This window comes from Ovis canadensis, chromosome 22, assembly GCF_042477335.2.
Source record: "Ovis canadensis isolate MfBH-ARS-UI-01 breed Bighorn chromosome 22, ARS-UI_OviCan_v2, whole genome shotgun sequence".
NCBI lineage: Eukaryota > Metazoa > Chordata > Mammalia > Artiodactyla > Bovidae > Ovis > Ovis canadensis.
Window position 1 is genome coordinate 57,881,351 of NC_091266.1, and position 26,882 is coordinate 57,908,232.

A 26,882-nucleotide genomic window follows, 5' to 3' on the forward strand; every position below is an offset into this window, starting at 1 on the left:
ACCGCCCTTTGACTGTGGGGAACAGCCTGCGACGACTGCCCTTTATACTTCCCAGAGCATCACTGCACGTGGTGACACCCGATCCTGGGGATAATGTAGATGCAAATTATTGTTCTTGTCACTTGATCAGTGTGTACAAGGCTCTCAGAGAATCTCTCTCTCACACACACACACACACCAATTAGTGTGTGCCTGATAGCTTCTCATGAAAAATCCAACAAACCCTCTGAGTGCCATAAACCAAGACGTCACAGCAAGAAGGGGCAGCTATGTCAGGAGGCAGGGCTCTGGAGCAGCTGGCTAAGAAGCAAAACCATTTCTTAGCCAGCTGTAATGCTGAAAAAACACAAAGTAATACCCAGGGCGAACTTAAAATGGAGGTGGGGAGTAGATTTGTTATCATCCATGGTCAGTGCCCAATTTCCAAGAGATACTGACTCTTCCAGTGGCCTCTCTGGACGAGCCTTGATGGAGGTCATTGTTTGGATTGTCCACCAAGGTCTGGGCCTGCGGCTGGCTGATGGGTCAAGCCGGTGTGAGGGCCGAGTGGAAGTCTGCCATGCCAACACCTGGGGCACTGTGTGTGATGACAGCTGGTCCATCGAGGATGCCCACGTGGTCTGCAGGCAGCTTGGCTGTGGCCGGGCCGTGTCTGCCCTCCCGGGGGCCAGATTCAGCCCCGGAGAAGGGAGCATTCTCTTGGACGATGTCAAATGCACGGGCAGTGAGTCCTCCCTGGCGCAGTGCCCTCACAGCGGCTGGTTCACCCACAACTGCGGGCACCATGAAGATGCTGGTGTCGTCTGCTCAGGTGAGCACAGGTGTCTTCTGGGCCAGGCATGGGGCTGCCCCAGCCAAGACTGGAATTGGCACATTGAGTCTGGAATTCCTCCATGCCTTCAACCTTTCGCTGTACTCCAGATGGCAGATTTCTATTCTAACTCTGAAAAATATGCCAGCTGTTTAACACATGGGAGGACACCATCCAGCTTGAGTGTCTGCAAAGATTAATCAGTTGTAAAATAAAAAAAAATTAATAGTACTTATTTCATAAAGCTGATGGGTGGATTAAGTGAAATATTCCATGTAGAATACATAGTCAAGCATATGACACATTGTCAATGTACAGAAAGAATCCCCCTGCCAATGCAAGAGATCTGGGTTAGATTCCTGGGTCCAGAAGATCCCCAGCAGGAGGAAATGGCAAGCCATTTCGGTATTCTTGCCTGAGAAATCTCATGGGGAGAGGAGCCTGGCGGGCTATAGTTCAGTCGGTCGCAAAGAGTTGGACCTAACTTAGTGACTAAACACACGCACACACAAAAAAATGTGCAAAAACTTTAATTATTTTATTGTTGGCAGTGGTATTTTGGTTGCCAAGGCAAACTCTGTCAGAATCACTAACTCAGAGATTTTAGCCAAGTGAAACAGCCCACAGCTGGCTGTGAAAACCCAGAGGCGCAGCCCTGGATGCTTCAGGACAGTTGTTTACCAGGCCTGTTGAGCAGCATGCTAACTGAGACCGTGATCTTTGAACCACTCCACCACCCTGGCTTCTATTAATCCATCCTCCTGTTTCCTTTATCTCTGCAGATTCTGCAGCTGCTGGGAATCCAGGTACTCGTGCACTCACATCCATTTTACTTGCTGATTGGTGACTAGCCATCTGGTGCAGGATCCCCACGCTGGTCTTCCTTCCCAGTCTTAACCTTCCTTAACCATGATGCTCTGAGCTCCTGACCTTTCCACTCTCCCAGAATGTGAAGCTGCCCCCAGTCCCGTGGGGGCCCTGCTTTGTACCCAGAGGAGAGGCTGTCCTGGGTGTTAGCATGCTGATACGTCATTGCTTCTGCATGTGAGAGCTGCATTTCGGTGAGATTCTGAGACACTAGTTCTTGACCCAGAATGGTGGCTCATGCTGCAGAGGCCGTGGGGGCCAGAGACAGGAAGGTCTGGGGGCAGGTGGGCCTGGGAAGAAGTGGCTCCTCCCCTGGGAGCACCCCTACCTGGGGCCCGGGATGCTGCCCCTGAATTCTGTGGCACTAACAAGACGCCCCCATCCTAGGGGGCCATATCTGCATGATTCCAAAGTGAAAGTGAAAGTCGCTCAGTCATGCCCGACTCTTTGCAACCCCATGAACTATATAGAGTCCACGAAATTCTCCAGGCCAGAATACTGGAGTGGGTAGTGTTTCCCTTCTCCAGAAGATCTTCCCAACCCAGGGATCGAACCCAGGTCTCCTGCATTGTAGGTGGATTCTTTACCAACTGAGTCACCAGGAAAGCCAAACAATACTGGAGTAGGTAGCCTATCCCTTCTCCAGAGGATCTTCACAATCCAGGAATCACACTGGGGTCTCCTGCATTGCAGGCGGATTCTTTACCAACTGAGCTATCAAGGATGCCTATCAGGGATAGCATCATTCTTATCTCTGCTGTTTCCTTATTCCTAACCAGAATGATGTGTACACATTTACGAACTATCGTGTTTTAAATAGCAACTATTTGATGAGAGATTAGAAGGGATGGTTTAAAAGCAAACTCATGTGTGTGATTAGGATGGTACCTGAGAAAAACATGGGCTTCCCTGGTGGCTCAGACAATAAAGAATCTTCCTGCAATTCAGGAGACCTGGGTTTGATCCCTGCGTCAGGAAGGTCCCCTGGAGAAGGGAATGGCTACCCACTCCAGTAGTCTTGCGGGAGAATCCCACGGACAGAGGAGCGTGGCACGTTGTGTTGGCCACAACTGAGCGACTAACTCACTTCACTTAGAAAAATATGAAATTTCACTGTGCTTGTTTGAAATGTCCTCATGGTGACCTATTTTCTTTTTTATCTCTATAGTTACTTCAACTCCTGGGGAAGAGTCACATGTTTACCAACCAATAGGTACTGTTTCCATTCTTATATTTTGTATCCTTTTTTCTAAGACTGGGGTCCTGCCATTAGTGGTCAATAGAAATGTAGCCAACATTATTTTCATAGTCCTGTATGGGTGAAATCTGCTCATTAAAGGAAGGTGGGTGTTCCTCATGTAGGGACCTTTTCAGGGAGAACAAATAACCCACCTGCCCTCAGTCAAGGAAAGGCCTTGTTAAGGCCCTGACCCACACAGAGCTCTGGTGGGTCCTTCTCAAAGAGGGAGCCCACCAACCAGCCCCAGACTCTGGGACTCAGAATCTGAGGATCGACTTCACCTGCTTTTAATTCAGGGCTCAGTGTCACTTGACCAAATCCTTTACCTTCTTGCGCAATGACACCATCTCTTCTGCTGCTTATTCTCCTGACCTCTGACTTCCTCCATCATTCTCCAATGAATATAGTTTTCAAATTCAAGAAAAGTGAAAATAATTTTGTCCTGAAAATTTCATAATATACTTTGAGAGATCAGGGCTAGAAAAGCAAAGTCTGAATCCTAAGCCTTCAGCTGAACTGTGTTTAGTTTTGAGAGAAACAACATGAGAAATGACACCCCAGAGAGGATGAAGGCTGGTTATTCTTCTTTCTTTATAATTTATTTACTTGGCCATATCATGCCTTACCTGTGGTGTGTGGGATCTAATTCCTAGACCAGGGATTGAACCCTGATCCCCTGCATAGGGAGCATGGAGTCTTAGCCCCTGGACCACCAGGGAAATTCCCAGAAGGTTATTTTTAGGTGTGTGTGTGTCTCCTTCAAGGCGGTTTCCTGATGGCTCAGTGGTAAAGAATCTGCCTGAAGTGCAGGAGACTCAGGAGATGCAAATTCCACCCTGGGGCGAGAAGATCCCCTGGAGAAGGAACTGGCAACCCGCTCCAGTGTTCTTGCCTGGGAAGTCCATGGACAGAGGAGCCTGGTGGGCTACAGTCTGTGGGGTCACAAAGAGTTGGACGTGACTGCACGTGCACGCATACACATACTACGCCTGCTACAAAGCCAGCAAGGTCACTTGTGTTCCCATAAAGAAACTGCCCAATGAGGATAGCACTGCAGAGTCTGTGCTAAATTTCAGATACAGAAAAGCAGTCCTTTTCTTTCTTCCGTACATGTCATTCCCATCAATGTTTGTAAAGCGCCCGCAAACTGGGGTGGATTCTCTAGATGGAAAGCCCTCTCATTTGAGAAGGGAGGGAAGCTTCTCAAGGCGGCCGGGCTCTGGGCCCCTGTAGATCTGCCCGTGGTGAGGCTGGCCAGTGGCAGGAGCAGGTGTGAGGGCCGCGTGGAGATCCACCACCACGGCACCTGGGGGACAGTGTGTGACGACCCCGGGACCTGCCGGCCACCCAGGTGCTGTGCCGGCAGCTGGGCTGGCAGCCCCGAGGAGCAGTCTGTTTGGTGATGGCTTCGGCCCCATCTCCCTGGACCATGTGCCATGCACCGGCAATAGGCCCACCTGGGCCAGTGCTGGCACCTCGGCCTGTCTATCCACGACTGTGGACCCCACGAGGCTATGCCGGGGCCATCTGTGCAGGTACCAGGCCTACCTTGAGACCCAGCATCCTCCCCAAGCAGCAGAGCTTCATCTGCCAAGCAGGCCAGCCCCACAGTGTTTGGGGCTCCAGGGCAGGCAAACAACTTATGGGGAAGCTTGAGTCCCATCAGGGTCCCCCAAACACAAGGTCAAGGACCCTTCTCAATATTGTTCAGCAGGCCTCTGGGTCATTCCTAGCCTCTCTTCATTTGCTGATCTACCCAATGCTGAGTCAACACCCTTGAGTTCACTTTAGAGTCCAGTCTCTCCCATCTTCAAGGAATTGCCAGGTCCCCTCTGTCATCCACCCACTGGGGTAATTCATTGTACTTCCTGTGTCTTGAAATGATCTGTTGTGAGCTTTAAAGCTGACTTAGTAGTGCTGTGTTGGGAAATTCCATGAACAAAACCAGATTCCTCTCACCTATGCCGCTTGTGAAAGCATCAACGCTATTTCTTTTGGCCCCAATGATTTGAGATAGTTTCCCTTTCTTCTTCTGTTAATTCGGCCCAATTATGTACTATACGAGACCGCCAAAAAATGTAAAATAGAAAAGGAAATCAGGTGAAATGCAAATACCCACTGCCCAGCTTCTCTTATTTTCATAGAGCAAGGACCAAAAAAATAGGATTTAGTTCATCCATCCATTTATTTAACAGATATTTACTGAGCACTTTGGGCTTCCCAGGTAGTGCTGGTGGTAAAGAATCTCCCTGCCAATGCAGCAGATGTAAGTGATGTGGGTTCGATCCCTGAATTGGGAAGATCCCCTGGAGAAGGGGATGGCAACCCATTCCAGTATTCTTGCCTGGAGAATTCCATGGATAGAGGAGCCTGGTGGGCTGCAGTCCATGGGGTCGCAAAGAGTCAGACGTGACTGAGCACTGGGCACTGAGCGCTTTATATTCACCAGACACGACTCAGGTGGATATAGTAACGAGAGCAGCAGACAGCCATCCTGCCTCGGGTGCTTACACTCCAGTGCGAGGCTTCAAGGTCACGTCTGTGTTTCAGCCATGATAGATCATTAACAAGAAAAAATGAACACTGAATCGGGGCTCATAATCCCCTTTATTGTGTTAAACACCCACTTTCTCCTAACACTTAGACAACTTAGTACTGTGTTATAAGCTAGTTTGTTGGATGAAGATGAGAAACCAATGTTAGAAACCTAAAGTCAGGATTAGGAAGGTTCCTGTGTGTGCGTGCTCAGTTGCTTCAGTCATGTCCGACTCTTTTGCAACCCCGTGGACTGTAACCCACCAGGCTTCTCTGTATATGGGATTCTCCAGGCAGGAATACTGGAGTGGGTTGCCGTCCCCTTCCCCAGGGGATCTTCCTGACCCAGGGATCAAAACTGTGTCCCCTGTATCTCCTGCTTTGCATGTGGATTCTTTAGCCACTGAGCCACCCTGGAAGCCCAGGAAGGTTCCTAGTACTTTGCAATTCTAGGAAATGTTTTCTCTTCCCTGCATCCAGGAAACAGGCTTTCTGATCCATCCAGGGAGATCACACTGTTCCCACAACAATAAATGTTTGCTTCCCACTTCCTGCCGCATGCATCCCTGTCTCTGTTCCAGTCTCATCCCAGCAGGCTTTATCTTTGATGTCACATTTCAGGTCATTTTGTATCTAATTTGCATATCTGAGGTACAAATCTTTAAAATATTCGGTCAGTCATAAAGTGCATTTAGGGTTTTCCATAAGCTGGAACCAGAAAACCCAAACGCACTTTGTGGCCAACCTAATAAAACAGTATCTTCCAAATTTCTTATACGTGGGTGGGATTTTTGTTTGGATTTTGTCTTATTTTGGTCTCTGGTTTGTTTTTATCATTTCAGCATCAGCCACAGAAATGATCACCTCACCTGGTAATTTTATTTTCTTGCTTGCTTGATATAAATCATATTTATATAGACTGCCTTGCATATGGTTAGGGTTAAAGGTTATACCTCATATGAAGATAAACATCAAGCTCATATCAAACTAACATAAAGTACTCATATATTTCTTGAGTAATGTAGGAGTGAATTGGACAGATACTGATTATATACTTTTGGTACATAAGGCACTGTGTTCAACGTGCTTTTCAGTCCTTGGTGCCACAGTAGAGAAGTCAGGAGCTTTGTTCGTATTCACAACAGTGTTCACACATTTGGAAATTCAGTGAGTTAATTTTTAGCTCACAGGGCTTCAGGCATCTCAGGCAAAAAAATATACCTCTAATCTGCATTTTCAGGAAATAATCGAGTCCCACAACTCCCATGAGCATAGCACACCAATCCAGTGACAGGCGAATCTGTTAAAAGCATTTACGGGACTTCCCTGGTGGTCCAGTGGTTAAGACTCTGCGCTTCTGCTGTAGTAGACGAGGATTCGATCCCTGGTCCAGGAACTAAGATCCCACTTGCTGTGCAGTCAAAAAAAAAAAAAAAAAGCATTTGCATGGCTAAATAAGTTGAAAGTGAAAGTGAAAGTCATTCAGTCGTGTCCGACTCTTTGCGACCCCATGGACTATACAGTCCATGCAATTCTCCAGGCCAGAATACTGGAGTGGGTAGCCTTTCCCTTCTCCAGGGGATCTTCCCAACCCAAGGATGGAACCCAGGTCCTGCACTGCAGGCAGATTCTTTACCAGCTGAGCCACAAGGGAAGCCCATAATAAGTTGGGGAAATATAATACCCCTCTCTTGAGGATTCAGTCTATTAAAATGTTAAAGCTCTGACAAGCCCTACCATAAGGGATCTTCTTTAAATTCGGCTGTATCCAACATTTCTCAAACTTCTTTGACTGCTGAGATCTTCCGGGTTTGAGTAGAAATGCAGCATTATAGAATTTGGAGCCAGAGAACCTGGGATTATGGTCTGGCTCCAGCCTTAAACCTTTGGGTGACAACTGGGCAAGTCCCCTTCCCTCTCAGAGCCTCTGTTTCATCATCTGCAGAATGGGAGGGTGGCACTTGTCCGAGGATTGGGCGGCACACTCCTGGGCAAGCTCTTGGTGATGGGAGCTTGCTGTCGCATCCCTGAGGGATATGTGTGCTGCCACCTCCTGGGACCTGCCTGGTTCTCTAGGTGAGCAACTCACGTGTCCTTTTGTAAACTTCCTCTTGTGGCCACTGGGGATCATTTTAGGACCTGAGTTGATCAATATACAACCAAGCAAACTGGAGAAATATCATCTCAACCCAAGTCAATTCAACCCAAATATTCTCTGAACTGTAAACAGTTATGTAAGTAGCTCACGATTCCTATTTTTAAAGTCTCGGAGCCCTCGGCCAAACTTGATAGAAATGGACATTCTATGGAAAATCAGAATGTGAAACAAATATGTCTCCTTGTTGGATCTACGAGAATCAGCTACCAGATCTCTCAGCCAAGGACAAATTCAATATGACATCATCACAGTGTAACATCTTTACAAGAGTTGGAAGAAATCTTAGAGATTGTTCAGACCTGAAGTTACAAAGATGCAGCTGGCAGATCAGTTTTGACCTGTGGATGGGTTTTGTTTCAGACAACAGAGTTTTGCCTATGCAAAGTTTCATTCTTTTTAATACCACATTTTAAAAGTAGGAGATTTCATATAAAAGTGGAGATTTCATATAAAAGTCCAGATTTCAAGCTTTGATGGGAAAGCCAGAGGCTGGGAAATACAAGTGTGAATTTTCACAGGGCACCGATTGTCCAGGGCAGAGAGGGGACGGTTTCCCTTTATGGGCACGTGCTGTCTGTCTAGTTTCCTCCTGGCCCGTGCCAATTATTTCTGGACCTGGAGTCATCTCCACTTGGATGCTTGGTGCCTCTCAAATTTTAATGTGTCTATAAATCACCTGGAGATCTTGTTAAGATGCAGATTTCAATTCAGTTCCTTAAGCGAGAGTGAGGGGTGGGGTGGGGTTTTAAATGTCTGCCTTTCTCACAGGATGGTACAGATGCTGCTGGTCCATGGACTCCATTTTTCAGATGCATCCTCTGAAGTTTCGAGATGCAAAGGAACTTGTCCAAAGTCAGATGCCTGTTTACACACAGAGAAGAGACTAGAACCCAAATCTCCTGGGTCCCAGACCCAAGTATCCCCTCCCCCACTATTTATTTCCCTTAGCTTAATGGAAAGGAGGACAGGAGAATCAAATAGTAACAGAGCATAATCAAATATGATATAATTTGTAAGCAGGGTCATTCTTTTAAAAATTTTACCAATGAACGTGATTGAAAAGAGTGGTATTTAATTACAGTTTTCTATAAATTGTGCTTGTTTTGACAGTTCCTGCCTCAGTTTCAGCCTCAGATTTGGTCCTTACGACTGGTAACAAGTTTTCTGCTGATTTGTCCTCTTACTAATGTTAAGAGATATTGATGTGTTGAAATTCTACCTAAAGAGTACTGTTGGCCCAGGGGTCACTTGGCTGAATTAATCCCTTGGAAAATAGACTAGAATCCAGAAATAGACAAATATACAGCGAAGTTGAGGTCCCAACATTCAAGGAAAGCGCTTGCATACACTTGGGAGTGATCCACAGAGTCAGCTGTTAATCCACATTAACAATTGGCTCTCTGGTCTCCCCGCTGATCATGTATTATGAGAGACAACAGATTAGGGAGGGGGTGCAGAGACTGGGAGGGGGAGACCTCATAGAAGAGCCGCAGTGGTAAGGGCAGGAAATGCTAACAGACAGCCACAGAAGGGTTCAGAAAATCAGTGTCACCAGCCTTTCTAAATATCACAACATGAAGCAAAAATACCCACTAAACTCAACATCCTTTGAGATACCTCCTTAATACAACCTTGAACAGCAAGGGTTTCTTCTTAATGAGCCTGAATCATGCAATTTAAAATATGACCAATATCTTCTATTTGAGAGGACAGGGAGACTTGTTTCCTTTCAGGAGAGTTTTAATTGATAACAGCTCATGTGCGGTTTTTATTTTTGCCATCCAAAAAAAAATTTATTGAAGGATAGTTGATTCACAGGTTTATTGACAGTGTTAATTTCTGCTGTACAGCTAGTAACTCAGTTACATACATATAAACATATTTTTGTATTCTTTTCCATTATAGTTTATCACAGGATAGTTCCCTGTGCTATACAGCAGGACCTTGTTGTTGATCCATCCCATATATAATAGTTTGTATCTACTCATACCATCCCTCTTGTCATTTTGCCAGAGGCTCCGATATTCTAATGAACAGAAGATCTGTATTTAAGAGACAGAGAAATGTACAGTTTCTCTTGAAGAGATAGGATAAGTGATAAGCTTTAGTTAGGAAGACAACAAAATAGGAAAAAATTAACACAGAATACAACAGATAATTTGACTTTGGTACTAAAATGGCAATAGGTGTCAATTATCATTGAATAGAAAAGATTTAAAACCGCCTAATAAACATTTAACTTCAGAGCAATGCCTGATAACAGAGAAATGACTACAGTGTGTATTTCCACTTTGGTTGACTGTTGTGTGTGTACAAACAGCAGTTCAGGGGACACACCACTCATGTATTTTTAATTGAGGTACTTAAACTTTTATTCAAGAGGGTGGGAAACAATTAGTTCTCACACTTAAATTTTTCCAATAGCAAAGCCTGGTTAATGAGATAATAGGAAAGGCAGGATTGTGTATATTAGAAAAAGATTAAGAACTTTCTGATCCACGGACTAACTTTGCTGTTTGTGTTTCATATTCAGGCATCATTCCAACTTCAGCAGAAGTGACTCCTTCACCTGGTAATGCCCTCTGCCCACTGCAAATGTAGACGGATGAGACAGCAAGGTTGCCTCTGTCATGCCACCAGGGCCGAGACTAGGACAGCTCTGGGGGAGGTGTATCGTCAGGTTGTTGTTGTCTTTTGAGCAGAGTGCCTCATCTGGGCCAGACCCTGCAGTAGGCCTGGGGACTCAAGGGGTCAGGAAGGCAGAGAGGGGATCTCCCTGGCCAGGTCAGCTCATCGGCTGCAGGTTCTCATAGCACCACACAGCTCTCCATAGCACTTGTCACAAGTGCAGTTTTGTAGAGCAGGAGCCATACCTAGTTTCGTTGATTGCCCCACTCCAGCATTTAGCACAGTGCCTACCAGAATAGATAAATGAATCAAGACTTACTGATTAAATAAATGATGTCTGTGGTTTCTGTAGGCTTCCCCAAAGGCTCAGTGGGTTAAAAAAAAAAATTGACCTGCAATGCAGGAGACTCAGCTGTGATCCCTGGGTTGGGAAGATGCCCTGGAGTAGGAAATGGCAACTCACTCCAGTGTTCTTGCCTGGAAAATTCCATGGACTGAGGGCCTGGCAGAATACAGTCCATGGGGTCACAAGAGTCGGACGTGACTGAGCACGCACGCATGCACGCATGGTTTCCATGCTCCAGGGACAGAGAGAAGAAAATTAACTATCATACAACTATTTTTTGCCATTTGGAAAGTTTTAATCAATTGTCTTTTCTTATCTCCAGCATCTCTGAGCATTGCTGTAACCACCTCAACAGGTACTAATTTTGATGTTAATTTCGGGCTTCGTCTGTCTTTTGAATTATTCTCTTATAAATTACTTGCTTATAAATTATTTGATTTTCCAGTGAGCTCATTAAATAACTGTTTATGTCCTGATAAATTCTTTGAAAGTTTTAAAATATGTTTATGATAAATTCTTTGAAAGCTTTAAAATATGTTTACACTGACCTGACTCAAAAAAGGCCACACTAACTGCGTGGGCCAAGGGGGAAATTAGTCCAGCCAATTCAGCCAAACACAAGCAGTGACTCATTCGCTGGACTGACTGGTGGTCGAATGTCAACTGTCCATGAAGGAACCTTCTCCTGAACACCAGCCAGAAGGTCGGTGTTGTCAGGCTGGTGGCGAGTCAGACCACGGCTTTTACTGATCCTTCTGAATCAGCATTCAGTGAAGATGGCCACATGCCAAGGTAGTGAGGGATGCAGAATTGACCAGGCTAACAAATAGCTCTCCTCTTGGATGTTGTTAGACTTTGAGTGATGCCATTATCTGAGGAGTGACTGTGTAACTTTGGTTTTTTTTCCTCTTTCTTATTTTTTAAATTATGAAAGTATGATAACACATTTACAGGAGACTTGGAAAGTACAGGACAAAGTTACTTATAGTTCTACTATATATTGCAATTATTTTTAAGTAGATAAATTAACAGTTTTAGTTGGAGCTTGAATATCAAACTCTCAAAAACTAATAGAATGAATATACAGAAAACTAGAAGGAAAAGAGCCATGAAGCAATTCAGCATAATTAAGATTTATACAATTTTCACACAAATAGGATAGAAATTCTATTCAAGGTGCCACAGACTGTAAACTAGAAAACACTAGAACATATCCCAGAACACGAAACGAGGTGCAAAAATTTCATGGTCTGAAGGTAATGAACTCATATGGAGTCTGTTCTCTTATCACTGTGAAATAATGTTAGAAACCAGTATCAAAAGAGATTTGAAGATAACCCATATATTTTCACCCGTGTGACTTTGGACTTAATAATTTGACAAATAGTGTTAGAGATTTATTTGGGTGGAGGACAATAAAGAAGATGCTCTACACTACTCCAGGTGTTGAAGTAATTATAACATAAAGCATCAGAGTCAGAACCAAAATATGGTCTTTATTACTGATATAGCTAAGAGATGTATGAGACAAATGGACTTTTTATACTCCTCCTCACCCTCAGTCTAGATCTTGAGACAGCCTACCTAGGGAAAGTTCCAGTCTGCAGAGGTCTCCCACTCATTTAAGGGGAGGCAGGGAAAAGCAAGTCCCCCATCTATGGAATCTTTGTTAGATGAACACTGTACAATGGAGAAGCTTGGACCAATGGTTGTTGCCCATTGGTTACCTGTTACCCAACAGGTAGCCTCCAAGGGGAGAAGGGAAGGGTCGCGAAGAGGAGACCCAGGGGATAGAGGGGTGGCCTGGGGCAGTAGAGGATTTGGAGATGCCCTGCTATAGCTCCTGTCTAGACAGTAGGCAGACAAGCCAAGTCAGTCATACTGATCTTCACTGGCCATTTTTACGTCTTCTGCATCTTATAGAAACAGGCATGCCTGGTATGGCTGTCTTATGGCTGCCTTGTTCTTTTTGTTCATCTGCAGCTTCGTTGTCAGCCAGTGTGACCTCCACACCAGGTAAAACACTCTCCAGTGTCCCATAAGTGTCTCTTCTTGGAGTTCCATTTATCAGACTAGGCTGTTGCACAGATATTTTGTACCCAACACAGCTTCAATAAAAAACAGAAACCCAGGAGTCTTCTCCACTGGTATGTAAGTTTCTTTATCTCTTTTTCTACAGATCTCTCTTCAACCTCAGCAGATATGACCTCTCCATCTGGTAAATGCTCTCTCTGGTGTTTAAATGAACCAGACTAGCTTCTTACTTCTGTCCTATTTAGAAAACAAGCCCACTTAAGGACCATTTTGGCCACAAAGTAAACCCCAATGAAAAGACACACAAAGTATCTTTTTTCTCCTTGCTAAGTGTCCTGTTCTCTTTGTTCATGTGCAGATGTGTCCTCAGACTCAGCAGAAGTGGACACCCCCTCTGGTAATGTTTTCTGCCTGTCACATTTCCTAAGTTCAAACTCCCCTCTTTCTGTTTAAGAAGTGAACATACACATTGAATATTTTGTCTACAGAATAAGCCCCAGTGTAAACAGAAGTCCCAGCCTCCTTTGCACAGAAATTAAGCTTCATGTTCTCGTTCACGCACACAGAAATGGTCCCTCCACCGGGGAACACATTCTGCTTGTCACAGTGGTCTTAATTGGATGTGCCCAAGAGGGCTGGGGGTCCACACCTCCGCCTGCTGCGTGGTCAGGTTATGATTTAGGCGATGCTTTGACCCCTCACCCAGACACACCCACTAGGGGATGGGCTGTGATAGTGTTGGTTTTATCCACTCACCACTTCCCTGGTGGCTCAGGGAGTGTCTGCCTAAAATGCCTGGAGAACCCGGTTCAATCCCTGGGTGGGGAAGATCTCCTGGAGAAGGAAATGGCACCCCACTCCAGTATTCTTGCCTGGAAAATCCCATGGACGGGGGAGCCTGGTGGGCTACAGTCCATGGAGTCGCAGAGTCAGACACGACTGAGCCTTTCACTTTCACGTTCTTCTGTTTTCAACCACACTGTTTTTGAAAAAAATCATCCCATCTCCTTTTCACTAATACTCGAGTTTGATCCTTCTTTGTTTGCAGATATGACTTCCACTTCAAGCGAAGCTCCTTCTTCACCAGGTATCTCTCTGCTCTTTGTAGTAGCTCTGTGAGTGGCTTTCTGGAAGAATCCAGCCAAGAAGAGACGCTTCCTTTTTCCCTAACAGAGGTGGGGAGAGAGGACAGGAAAGGCTGGGGAAGCTCCAAGCCACTAACCACCACCACCCCCGCCCCCCCCCCCCCATTCCTGATTCACCTTGTAGAGCAAGAGTGAGTGCAACTCCCACATCCTATGCCCTGAAAGGCAGAGGGGTGTCGGAAGAGTGTACTTTGGGGTCTCTCAGGTTTGAATTGTGAGTGATCCAGGCATGTGTACAGGGCCTTCCAGGTGGCGCTGGTGGTAAAGAACCTGCCTGCTGCTACAGCAGAATTCAATCCCTGGGTGGGGATGACCCCCTGGAGGAGTGCATGGCATCCCACTCCAGTATTCTTGCCTGGAGAATTCTATGGACGGAGGAGCCTGGCGGGCTACAGTCCATAGGGTTGCAAAGAGTTGGACACGACTGAAGTGACTTATCACACACGTGCACTCACAGACAGGTGTATAAGCTGAGTCTCCACATCCTCATCCGTAAAATAGTGATAATACTTACCTGGCATGTTTATGGTAAGAATTAGAGTCGTAAATTATGACACATTGTAAATGCTCATAATGGGAATTGTTGTTAACCTACCTTGTTAAAGACCAACTTCATATACACTGTTTCACCCCCTGCAAGCACAAGTCCACAAGATAAATAAGCACAGTGGATTCTATTATATACAGCTTAAAACAGTCTTTTTTTTTTAAATTGTGGTCTACAGCATAAAATTTCAATGAATTCAAATGTTAATGCTTTCTTTTCACTGGAAAAAATTTTTTTGGCAGCCACAGATCTGGTTTCAACAGAATGGACATCATCACCTGGTAACAATCATATGCCTGTTGCTAAATTAATCCTTAGTTTTATAGTAGTTTATATAGCCAAATGCTGTCATAAAGCCCATTGTTACTCTTCCTACCTTGCTTCCTTCTGAATACTTTCATATGGGATTTTAATATTAGATATGGTCTCTCTCTTATCTAAAAATATTTCTGGAATCTTACTTGATTTTCTTCATTTCATTTTCAGCCCTTGTAAAAATCTAATGTTTTGAATTCTTCCTTTCAAAACTTCAGAGCATTTATAAAATTTTTCTGATAATTGAATAAATTGATAACTATCAGTTAAGACGCTATGCTTCTGATGCAGGGAGCACAGGTTCAGTCCCTGGTCAGGGAAATAAGATCCCACATGCTGCACAGCACGGCCAAAAAGTTTTTAAAGTAAATCAATAATTTAATTTTTGGAAAATAAACAGCACATAACACTATTTGTTACATTTTGATGCAACTTAATGGCCAAAAAAAATAAAATAAAACCTAATGAACAGTATTTTGGCACTCAAACTAAAGTAAAAACTTTTTTAAAAGCATTAGGGTCTAAACTTAGAAAAAAATATTTGGTTCATTTTCAGCTTTGAATATAAATATGTGACTTTGAGGATATGCATATTTTTAAGCTTATTTTTTCTTTTTTACAGTGTCAGTTTCAGTTGATGAGGAAATGACCCCGTTACCTGGTAATTTTTGTTTGTTTCTAAGCACTAAAACTGTCATATCATTATTAATACTGTTATTCCCTTTTCATTGAAAACTTTTTTTAAAAAAGTTTTTTACAGAAAACTTTATAGCTTTTAGGTGTGTATGGGCTGGTACAGATGTGTGCACACACATACATTTTGTAGGTTAGAAGCTTCGATTCACCTCTCAAGACCTCACTCAGAATATGTTTGCCTTTATTCATAGTTTGAACAAGAATTGTTATCTTGCTTCCAGTATCTCAGCAACAAACCGCATGAGGAGAGCAACTATCCTGGACCAGGGCATTTCAGTCACAGAGAAGCAGATGCCAGAGATGTTTATTAACACTCACTGAGCATCTTCTATGTGCTGAGCAGAGCAGGAAATTGAAAAATAGTCACTAGCAACCAATCTATATGAAGGCAAATCATTTTATACACATTAGTGGGTGTAGCACCACCAACATAATATAGGTTTTCTTTTTAAATTAGTTTTACTTTTTAAATCACCTTTTTTGAAGTATAATTATGTACACATAATTGCACACATCTGTGAGTTTTGTCTAATATATACAACTGTGTAAGCGCCACCACAGTCAAGATCTAGAGCATTCTGGGACTTCAGTGGGGTGTGTGTGTGCTTAGTCGCTCGGTCATGTCCCTCAGTTGTGTTCAATGGTGGTCCAGTGATTAAGGGCCCGTGCTTCCAATGCAGGGGGCACAGTTCAATTCCTGATCAGGGAACTAAGATCCCACATGCCTCAGGACAAAGCAAAAAATTTTTTTAAATTAAATTTTAAAAAGAGAGAGATCTAGAGTATTCCCCCCCCCACCAATGTTCCCATACGCGCATTTACAGTAAATCCTTTCCACTTCCCCCAGGCCAACTGATATGTTTTCTGTTGCTATAAATAAGATGTGGTTTTCTAGAATCTCATATAAGTGAAATCAAAGCATATGTGCTTTTGTGTCTGACTTCTCAACCTTGCTTAACAAATTTTAAAGAAATATTTATTTGGCTGCAATGGGTCTTCGTTGTGGTGTTCAGGATCTAGTTCCCTGACCAGATATCAAACCCAGGCTCCCTACATTGGGAGCTCGGAGTCTTAGCCACTGGACCACCAGGGAGGTCCCAACAAATTGTTTTAAATATTTGCCCCAGGTGGTTCCATATGTTGGTAATTTGTTCTTTTTTTCATTTTTATTGTTTCTGCCTAGTAATAATGTTGCATTGTGTGGACATACTACAATTATTTGTGGACAGGCATACCACAATTTATTTGTCCATTCTTCTGTGGAGGACATTTGAATGTTTCCGGGTTTTGTGTATTGCTGAGAATTTTGCTATTTATGTATCTTTCTATGGTCATGTGTTTTCTTTATCTTGAGTAAATATCTAGGAATGGAATAACTACATTACATAGTATAGAGGTTTTCATTGAGGTATAATCTATACCTCAATAAACATTAACATATTAACACAATTAACATATTAATATATTTACATATAACATATCAACATAATTAACATAGTAACATAATATTAACATAACATAAACAATAAACATTAGTTTCAGGTGTACAATATGATGATATAAAATTTGTGTATACTGGGATGATCACCACAGTAATTTGAGTTAACATCCATCACCAATCATAGCTACAAAAATTTTTTCTTAAGATGAAAATTTGCAAGTTCTCTCTTAGCAACTTTCAAATACATAATACAGTCTTTTTAACTATAATAGTCACCATGCTGAACATCACTCCCCAGGAGTTATTTTATAATTGAAAATCTGTATCCATAATAGTTCTTACAGTTCTTACAATGTGACTCTTATTCATTAAAAGAAGCTTCACTGGATAGATGTGATGAGTTAGTGCCTCTTGCCTCCCGCAGACCTGCCCCTGCGCCTGGTGGGCGGGCGCGGCCGCTGCGAGGGCCGGGTGGAGGTCCGACACGAGGGCTTGTGGGGCACGGTGTGCGACGACCACTGGAGCATCAGGGACGCCCGCGTGGTGTGCCGCGTCCTGGGCTGCGGGCGCGCGCTGGGCGCTCTGGGGCGCAGCCGCTTCGGCCCGGGCTCGGGCCCCATCCTGCTGGACGACGTGCGCTGTGCGGGCACCGAGGATGCGCTGGGGCGCTGCGCCCACGCGGGCTGGGCGCGCCACAACTGCCAGCACTGGGAGGACGCGAGCGTGGTCTGCGCAGGTACCCGGGCTCCCCTGCCACGCCAGGCCCTCCCCAGGGTTTTCCTAAGGCTCCACCCTTTCTCTCCTCTCCAAGCATCCCTAAGGTCAGAATTCACCAGCCCGAGGAATGTCAGGTGGGCCACGGCCCCAGAGTCTAGGATAAAAGAGCGTATTTTATTACACAGCCATGGTGGTAAACGTTTTAATCAGACGGAGGTGGCACTTTATTAGCCAGTTTTTTCTAATTCCGGTTCAGCGCAGTATTTGTCCCGAAATATAGCTAAAAGTTTATGAGGCCAAAGAAAGAAGTGACAGCTTTAAAAAAATGTTTAAAAAATATAGAATTTGTCTGTTGTCCCCTTTTCAACCTCTGATAAGGGCACAGTTCTAGGTGGAGTCCCTTCTCCACCTTGACCTAGCCCTTGGAAGTCAGAACCCTGCACTGTCCTGGGTTCCCCTTGGTCCCTTTCATCCAAGATTCAGCGAATAGTTTTTGTCACCAGCATTTGTCTTGGCATTTGACTTCCATGGGCAGACCTTCTGTGTGGAATCATCCTCCCCTATATTTGTCCTTAATTTATCCACTAAATCTCACAGAGTGATGGAATTCTAAGGTTTGGTGAACAAGGTTAGCTCACTTTGGTTCTTCCATTCCACTTTTTTGTAGGTGAATCAAAGGCATCCTTGCTGTTCCTTATGCCTTTATGTGGGAATTTCTCTTGTTTTGCATAGAAATGGGGCCCAAATAGGCTATCAGAGCCCCCTTGAGACAGTTAATTCCACAGGGAGCCATGTAGTGTGAGTCAGCCTTGGGGGTGAGGGTTCCTTTTTCTCTAGATCCTCACTTTTACCGTCTGTTCCAGTTCCAGCCATTCCTCATGCTGTTGGGGGGCCCCCTGTAAATGGTAATTTACCTTCTATTCTCAGATTATACACCAAAGGGTTTCTTTTTCCTTAGGTTCAGCAGCCAAAGGACCAGTGGTCTGGGGCTGAGAGCGTTTGAAGGGCTGAGGGAATCTGGCCAGCCGTGCTTCCTTCTGGGTCCTGGCCCTGGGTTTCTGTCTTGCCTTGCTTCTGGGAGGGGAGGGCTTGATAGCCATGAAGTGTGCATTTCCCAGCCTGGGCTACCATGCACGCCATGTGCATGGGAAGGGACACCAGCCAGGGTTCAACCATGCGATGAATTTTATAACCTGCAAAGCTCTGTGTTTACTAGTCTCTCTCTCCAACAAATCTTGGTGTTGATGACACCATTCTCAACACTACTTTATCCATGCCAGAATCCCTCCCTCCATCAGGAGGCCCTGGGCCCTCTCCTTTGCATCGCCTTGGAGTATTTCCAGGCCTTTGCTTCAGCTCTAATAGGTGAATCCAATGAGCCCCTTCCCTTTGGTTCACGTCCACTGCTGGCTCTGTTGTCCCCGTCCAGGGCTTCTGCACAGCTGACCTTTGCTTTTCTTCGCCCCCTCTCACCAGGTGCGGCTGACTCTGTGGTACCCAAGGACAACGGTAAAGTCTTCTTCCCTTCTAGGGTGTGAGACTCCAAAAGGGGGAGCTAAGAGACCCCTTGTCTGTGGAAGAATGAACAGACTGTGTGAGGGGACCAGCTTCTGTGTCTCCCCTGAGATCTCTTGTATCTCCATCCTCTTGCTGGGCTTTAGGAGGCTGGGGAGGAAGTCCCTTTGCAACCCCTCCCTTGGCTTCCATTCCCTTTTTCTAACTTAACCCTCATACAAAGGCTCAGATGCATGTTCAGGCTCAGATGTTCTCACCATATGAGATGATCTGTCCTTTAAATCCTTAGAAGAGGCTCTGACTCTGGGACATGTTCTGTGGGTAGGGCCCTGATATGATATGACTTTTGGAAAGAAGGGGAAATATAAAGTCAATGAAAGTCAAGTTGAGTGTAGAGGGTGATGAGAGCCAAACCAGCGCCAACCCAGGGCACTGTCCATGGTACTTTTATAGAGTAAACAACTCACACCCCTGAGTGCACTATATGTCCAGTGCTTCAGGTTCTCTTTGTAACTTTCTCCCCATCCTCCCCCTTCTGCAGCCCAGCTCTCCTGCTGGCCTCACCTTTTCCAAGTCATCATTGACCGAGGCTACCTCCGGAGGCTGGGCTACTCGTCCTGGGACATCCATTTAAATGATGAGCTGTGTCGCCCCCGAGTCACAGGGCGCTACCTGATCTTCAGTGTTCCCTACGGCCACTGTGGCACTGTCAGACAGGTATGAAACTGACAAGGTGGGTGGTACCCTTCTGTGGATGCAGGCCAAAAAGAGAGGCTTGGGAGAATCGACCACCTGTTAAAAACCTGAATAGGGACAGAGGAAAGGCACAACCATGACTTTGGTTCTGAGTTCCATGAGACCTGGAGCAACTCATTAATTTGTCTAAAACTGCCCTTCCTTTTCGAAGAAGGCAATGGCACTCCACTCCAGTACTCTTGTCTGGAAAATCCTACTGATGGAGGAGCCTGGTAGGCTACAGTCCATGGGGTCGCTAAGAGTCGGGCACGACTGAGCGAGTTCCCTTTCACTTTTCATTTTCATGCATTGGAGAAGGAAATGGCAACCCATTCCAGTATTCTTGCCTGGAGAATCCCAGGGACAGAGGAGCCTAGTGGGCTGCCATCTGTGGGGTTGCACAGAGTCGGAGATGACTGAAGTGACTTAGCAGCAGCAGCAGCAGCCCTTCCTTTTGGGAATTTGGAATACATAGTAACAAATACAGAGTGCTGATGGGCTGATGGGTTGGGAAACAGACGGACAGACGCATGAATGCATAGATGGATGCTATTCTCTAAGCTGCAAAGCCAAAGCGTTTTGTTACCACATGCTTTTTTATTTAGCAATAGAGCCCACCTACCATGTGCAAGCTATAGTGTTGGGCTTGGGGAAGACAGGCTGAGTCCCGTGTTTCTAACCAGGTTTCCCAATGTAGGAAATAAATATTAAGATATTTATGTATAATGAAATGAATATGTTTATTTCATTTTGTTTAACCACCTACCTATTTCACAAACCAGTATCATTGAAATTAAGGAAACAAGTATACCAAAGATACAGGAAGAGTGTATAACCAGAAATTCATGTTCATAGGCACATTTAATAATGTAACAAGTTACAAAGCAAGATCCCTATGCTATTCATGTATTCTTTCACATCCCTGTTTAGACACTTGCCCCAAAAGAGCACCCCAAACACTTGACATTGTTGGAGGTTGAATGCATTCAGTCTGCATGGTGCTAAACAACCACTTTAAGTCCATACTTCACATTGCAGCTATTTGTGCAGACTGTGATCATTCTTATCCTCTTTGTTCTAGAAATTCTAATTTTTACCTCAGAGGTTTCTTCCCGAGCAGTCTGCTGGAAGCGCCCCAGTGTCTGGGAGACGAGCAGGCCCTGGACATTTCCAGTCCACTGGGGAGAACCCTGAGCTGTCCTCCCTGGCCCTGGCTGGCCCAGCTCCCCCTGCAAGCCTCCTGTGCTGACAAGTGGTGGCAGTCCCCAAGCACCTATGGGGAAAGGCAGCGCTATGAAAAGGGCCCATGTCCAATTTCAGAGTCAGGGAATGAGCATCCTTCTAGGTGCTGAGGACCCAGCAGCCAATATGATTGACAGGACCGCAGCTCCACGGCTCTTACATTGGCGAGAAGGGAGACACAGGTCCTGAATAAACACGCAGATGAGAGTCCTTTGTCGTGAAAAGGATTAAGGAGACTGTCAAACAAAGAAAAGGCTAGAAAATGCTTTGGGGTGGAAGACCAATTTTGAATAGGGTGGTCAAAGAGCTGAGGCCTGAAAAAGGACATAAAGCAGGTACAGAGGAAGAGGAGGAGGGCTCCAAGCAGGGGGTCAGCAGAGGGGTGCAGAGGCCCCGAGGCAGCAGCCAGCTTGAAGAGATCACGGGAGAGACTCAGGGCTGTGAAACACAGGAAGCCCAAAGTCTGGTTGGAACTGGGCAGGGCCACACGGTCCTAGAGTTTAGTTTTGCTTCTAAGCTGTGCATTCTCAACAAGGGTGACATCCTCCTCAAGGTGGAAGAGAGATACGGGTTCTTAGGGGCAAAAAAAAAAAAGAAAGGAAAACAAAGCAGACCAGTGAGAAACACTGCTGTAAGCTGTCGGGGCTTTCCTTGGAGGGTTTCAAGGCAGACTGCCACTGGATCTGGATCGCACGGGCAAGGCTCCCTTGAACAAACATCCCTGGCCAGGATAAGTCTCCATGACCCAGCAGGCTATGGGAAGGAGGCTGCTGGAGGCCCCTACTCATCAGCCTCCAGCACCTTCTTGGCCCCTTGAAGTCATGTTGGCTTTGAAGGAGCAAGGCTGAGAGTGAGGGCCAGGCCTGCAGCTCACAAGGGACCAGGGTTGGTCTGGGGGTCAGAGCAGGGCGGAGCAGTAGAGGAATTCAGCAGCCAGTGTGGACCTCCCACCCTGTCTCGTATTCCCCAAGCCTGGCCCCACAGAGGGCAGAAGGGAGTCCAGACTCACATACTAGGGGTTCCCTGCATGCACCCCAAACTCCCAGAAGCAGGGACATAAGGTCAACCCCTTATGACCTCAGGTACCAGAGAGGTCATGCCTGAGGCCTCATGCCCTCCAGCTTCTCAGCAAACTGGCTCCGAGTGGCAGGCACAGAGCAGAGGTCTCCGCTCGTGAAGAAAGCGCTGGGCAGGGAGCCGGGAGCATGGGCCACCAACTTTCCCCTCTCCTCCTAGGAAAGCCACGGCTCCCTCAGCTACTCCAACTCCGTCAGAGGCCGAACCAGGGGCCACCCGGGCCGAGTCTTCTTGCGGCACAGGGTGCCTCAGCTCAAGTTCACCTGCAGGGTAGACGGCCCGTCAGCAGTGGAAGTCGTCCCTGGGGAGAACGCTGGCTACGATGTGTCCATATCTTTCCTTGAGTTGCCCCCGTCCCAGCATGGAGGGAACACGGGGCCACACTACGCCAGCCAGAAGAAAGAGGTCTTCCTCCAGGCCACACTCCACAGTCTCAACCCCAGCCTGCGGCTCTTTGTGGATACCTGTGTGGCTTCTCCAGACCCCAGTGATTTTACAACTGTCAAGTATGATTTGATCAAGCAAGGGTAAGGACAATGGAAGGCCCTGTCTGGTTGATGTGGTTGACTATTTACCTGTTATTCCTTTGGGGGACCTGTTTTGTTTTGTTTTTTAATAATTTTGTTTATTTATCTGGGCTTCCCAGGTGGCTCGGTGGTAAAGAATCTGCCTGCCAATGCAGGAGATGTGGGTTTGATGCCTGGGTCGGGAAGATCCCCTGGAGAAGAAAATGGCAACCCACTCCAATATTCTTGCCTGGAGAATTCCATGGACAGAGGAGCCTGTCAGGCTGCAGTCCATAGGGTCGCAAAGAGTTGGACACAACTTAGAGACTAGACAACAGCAATTTATTCATTTATGTTTATTTTTGCCGCTCGCTGGGCTTTCTCTGGTTGCGGTGAGCAGGGTCTGCTCTTTATTGCGGTGCAGGAGCTTCTCATTGCGGTGGCTTCTCTGGTTGCAGAGCATGGACCCGCAAGCACACGGGGCTTCAGTGGCTGTGGTACACAGGCTTAGTTGCCCCGTGGCACATGGAATCTTCTGGAACCAGGGATCAAATCTGTGTCCCCTGCATTATCAGGCAGATTCTTAACCACTGGACCACCAGGGAAGTCTGACCATTGTCTTCTTAACTGGCAGTCCTAAATCAGAACGTTGTGCCCAGTCTTCATCCTGTCCAGAGGCGGAGCCCAGACCCTAACCATCCCTCTGATTCCAGCTGAGGGCAGATAATTATAGGAAGTCCAGACAATGTCCCTTGAATCCCCAGAGTCCTAGGCAGAGCCCGTGCTGTCTCAGGCTCTGCTGACTCATGCTTCTCTTCTCTCCAAGTTTTATAACTATTGCATTCCCCATTCCTCAGGGTATTTGGCCAGCACTGATGGGCTGCTGAGTTATCAGGCTAAGCTCTTACAGTGATGAGGTTTATTCTGGCACCCTTGGTTAGACAGAACATTTGCCAAATTAGAACTCAGGCAAAATGTTTGCCTTTATAGCTCTCTTATCCAACCCGTGCAAAATGCTTACGGATGGGTAATTGGCAACCAGTGAGAAGACATCAAAGCTCACTTTCTGATGGCAGCTCCAGAGTGGTGAGAGCCACTAAAGTGGTGAGCACTTCCTAAAGCCCCTGAGAGGCATCATGGTGCCTGATTCCAAAAGTTGGGGAGGGCAAGAGGCAGCACCTTCCACAGGCAGAGTGAGCCACGGTGTGGGAGGTGCACAGATGTGAGTCAGAGAGAGAAAGCTCTTCCCTTTTCAGGTCTCCTGTTTCAAAACTTGTCAAGGAGAGGGAGTTCTCTAGTGGTCCAGTGCTTAGGACGCAGTGCTTTCACAGCCATGGCCCAGGTTCAATCCCTAGCCAGGGAACCAAGATCCTGTAAGCCGAGTGGCTATCTACATCAGAGAGGCCAGAATTTAACAACTGTCATACTTCCGCTTATTTTATTAACAGGTTTTACTAGCTCTTCTTTCTCTAGTTTCCTAAGGTGGGAGCTTGTTGTTCAGTTGCTAAGTCATGTCCAGCTCTTTGTGACCCCACGGCCTATGGTATGCCAGGCTTCCCTGTCCTGCAGCATCTCCATGAGTTTGCTCAAACTCATGTCCATTGCGTTGGTGATGCCATCCAACCATCTCATCCTCTTTTGGCCCCTTCATCGTTGTGTAATGCCCCTTTTTGTCTCTAATTATCCTGGCTCTGAAGTCTGTTTTGGCTGAAATTAATGTAGCTAATCCAGCTTTCTTTTGATTGGTATTAACTTGGTAAGTCTTTCTCTATCATTTTACTTTTAATTAATCTTTGTTTTTCTATTTAAAATGGTTTTCTCATAGACAGCATATAGTTGGATCTTGGTTTTTAATCTACTCTGGCAGTCTGTGTCTTCAGATTGGCGTGTGTGAGTCATTCACATTGACAGTGATAGCTGACATAGCTGGGTTAAAATCTGCCATCCTAGTAACTGTTTTCTGTTTGTTGCATTTGTTCTCTGTTTCTGCCCTCAATTCTCCTTTTGCTGCTGTTTCTGGTTTTAATGCAGGTTTAATGCATTTTATATGCTGGTTTTAATTGAGCATTTTATTTTATTCCATTTTATCTCCTCTTGATATATCATTTACTTCTCTCTTTTGTTTTTCAGTAGTTACACAAAATAAAATTTAAAATAAATTAAGTTCACCTGCAAATAATATGTACTGTGCTATGCTTAGTTGCTCAGTCATGTCCGACTCTTTGCGACCCCATGGACCGTAGCCTGCCCGGCTCTTCTATTGATGGGGATTCTCCAGGCAGGAATACTGGAGTGGGTTGCCATGCCCTCCTCCAGGGGATCTTTCCAACCCAGGGATCAAACCCAGATCTCCTGCATTGCAGGAGGATTCTTTACCGTCTGAGCCACCAGGAAAGCCCAAGAATACTGGAGTGGGTAGCCTATTCCTTCTCCAGGGGATCTTCCCAACCCAGGAATCAAACTGGGATCTCCTGCATTGCAGGTGGACTCTTTACCAGCTGAGCTACCAAGGAAGCCCCTCAGATAATATAGCTACCACTTTTAATCTACCCTTTTGAAAAAACAGAGTAGGTAATAGTTTTGGCTCGCATTTGCTTTGTTTTGTTTTTCTGTTGTGTTTTGTAGTGCCTTTCTGTTTCTGGCTAGGAATGGTGGTTTTTTCCTCTCACCAGTTTAGTTCAGTTCAGTCCCTCAATCATGTCCAACTCTTTGTGACCCCATGGAGTGCAGCACGCCAGGCTTCCCTGTGCATCATCAACTCCCAGCGCTTGCTCGAACTCATGTCCATCCAGTCATCCAACCATCTCATTTTTTTCATAAAAGAAAGAAAGAGTAGGTAGTGGGAGGAACTCTGGTTGAAATTCAGAGGTTTGTGTGCAAGCCCAATTATTTGAGCCAGAATTAATCCACACCATGCTTTAAACTGGGATTTCCCAAGTGGCACAGTGGTAAAGAATCCAGCTGCAAATGCAGGAGACACAGAGATGCAAGTTTGATCTCTGGGTCAGGAAGATCCCCTGGAGTAGGAAATGGCAACCCGCTCTAGTATTCCCACTGGAGAAATTGCATGGATAGAGGAACCTGGCAGGCTGCAGTCCATGGGGTCAAAAAGAGTCCAACACGACTGAGCGACCAAACAACAAATGACAGCGTGCTTTAAGTTAATCCTCTTGACCTGGGGTTTTTCTTCTCATCAGGTGCATCAAAGACAATAGTTATATCAACCTGCACTCCCAGCAAAAGAATGTAGCCCAATTCAAGTTCAACATCTTCAGCATTCTCACCAGCTATGACGTGATCTATCTGCAGTGCAAGGTCACCATCTGCAAAGTGGGGGACCATTCCTCCCGCTGCTCCCAGGGCTGTGCAGGGCGGAGTAAGAGGGGCACAGGCCCCAGGAAGGCCACAGAAGAGCAGGCTGAGCATTTCCGAATGGTGGGACCCCTGGAAATCCACAAAGGAGCTGATCAGAAAAGGACTCATGGGTGATTTCTCCGAGTTCCACATCAACCTGTTAGAAACTAGAAGCAAATTCTATTTCTGCTCAGCAAAGTAATGTTGGATGAATCTGAGGTAGTCCTTGTAGAGACAGATAAAAGAGCTAAAGAGGTTCTCTTCGAGGTTGATTGCTAAGTAAATCTTGTCTGATTACCAAATTTCTAAGGCAATTGCTGTCTTTGCAGCTAGGAGTCTTGTGTTTTATAATTCTTCACTATCAAGAACTCGATCACAGTCTTAAACTGTACAACATGTCATAAAGAAAAGTTATTTCTTGATACCACACTGCACTTAAAGATATTTTTGACTCCTTAATGTTAAGATGCTAGTAGGTGGATCTTTTTGTTTCTGTCCCTCTAGTGGTGGGAGAATTTATTTTCAGATCTTGCCAAGGGCCCTGTGAAGAATAAACTGTCTATCAGAAAATCACTGCTCTTTTTTTTTTTTTAAACTATAGTCATTGGTCAGTTGAATCAAATGTCATTTACTCGTTGTTTACGCAAAATGAGCTTTATTTGTCTGTTTCAAAGAAAACAAATTGGGCCTTGGCTTTGTTGAGCTTGGGTTAAGCTTGCGAATGAGAGCCTGAGCAATAATCACAGGAACCCCTCAGGACTGCTCTGTGAGCTACCACATGCTTAGTCTGTTTCCCAGATCTTCAAAGCCTTACGGGAAACCTGAAAAGCAGACAAAGAAAGATTAGCATAATCTCACGTCCTCCCTGAAAAGAAGGGCAGCACCCACATAATCTAATTTCTCATTATGTCTGAACAGAAAGAATTCTGCACTAGGCTCAGTGCCCTCAAAGTTTTCTTTATAGAAACAGACT

The 26,882-nt window shown here is 45.5% G+C and overlaps 1 protein-coding gene across 1 annotated transcript; it reads left to right on the forward strand.

Moving 5' to 3' along the window:
* The first annotated feature begins 468 nt into the window (after window positions 1-468).
* LOC138427655 (scavenger receptor cysteine-rich domain-containing protein DMBT1) lies at window positions 469-26,479 on the forward strand. Its single transcript, XM_069567429.1, has 6 exons — window positions 469-811; window positions 17,188-17,499; window positions 18,957-18,989; window positions 19,537-19,712; window positions 22,209-22,576; window positions 25,753-26,479. Exons 1-6 carry the CDS (start codon window positions 469-471, stop codon window positions 26,042-26,044), a joined length of 1,524 nt encoding a protein of 507 aa, XP_069423530.1. The 3' UTR covers window positions 26,045-26,479.
* Window positions 26,480-26,882: the final 403 nt, after the last annotated feature.

What these genes read in the sequence shown, in the direction of transcription:
- LOC138427655 (XM_069567429.1), top strand. Translation starts at nt 469, where the DNA reads ATGGAGGTCATTGTTTGGATTGTCCACCAAGGTCTGGGCCTGCGGCTG. An exon ending in TGCTGGTGTCGTCTGCTCAG is followed by an intron (nt 812 to 17,187) that starts GTGAGCACAGGT and finishes TGCCTCCCGCAG; the next exon opens with ACCTGCCCCTGCGCCTGGTG. An exon ending in TATGATTTGATCAAGCAAGG is followed by an intron (nt 22,577 to 25,752) that starts GTAAGGACAATG and finishes TCTTCTCATCAG; the next exon opens with GTGCATCAAAGACAATAGTT.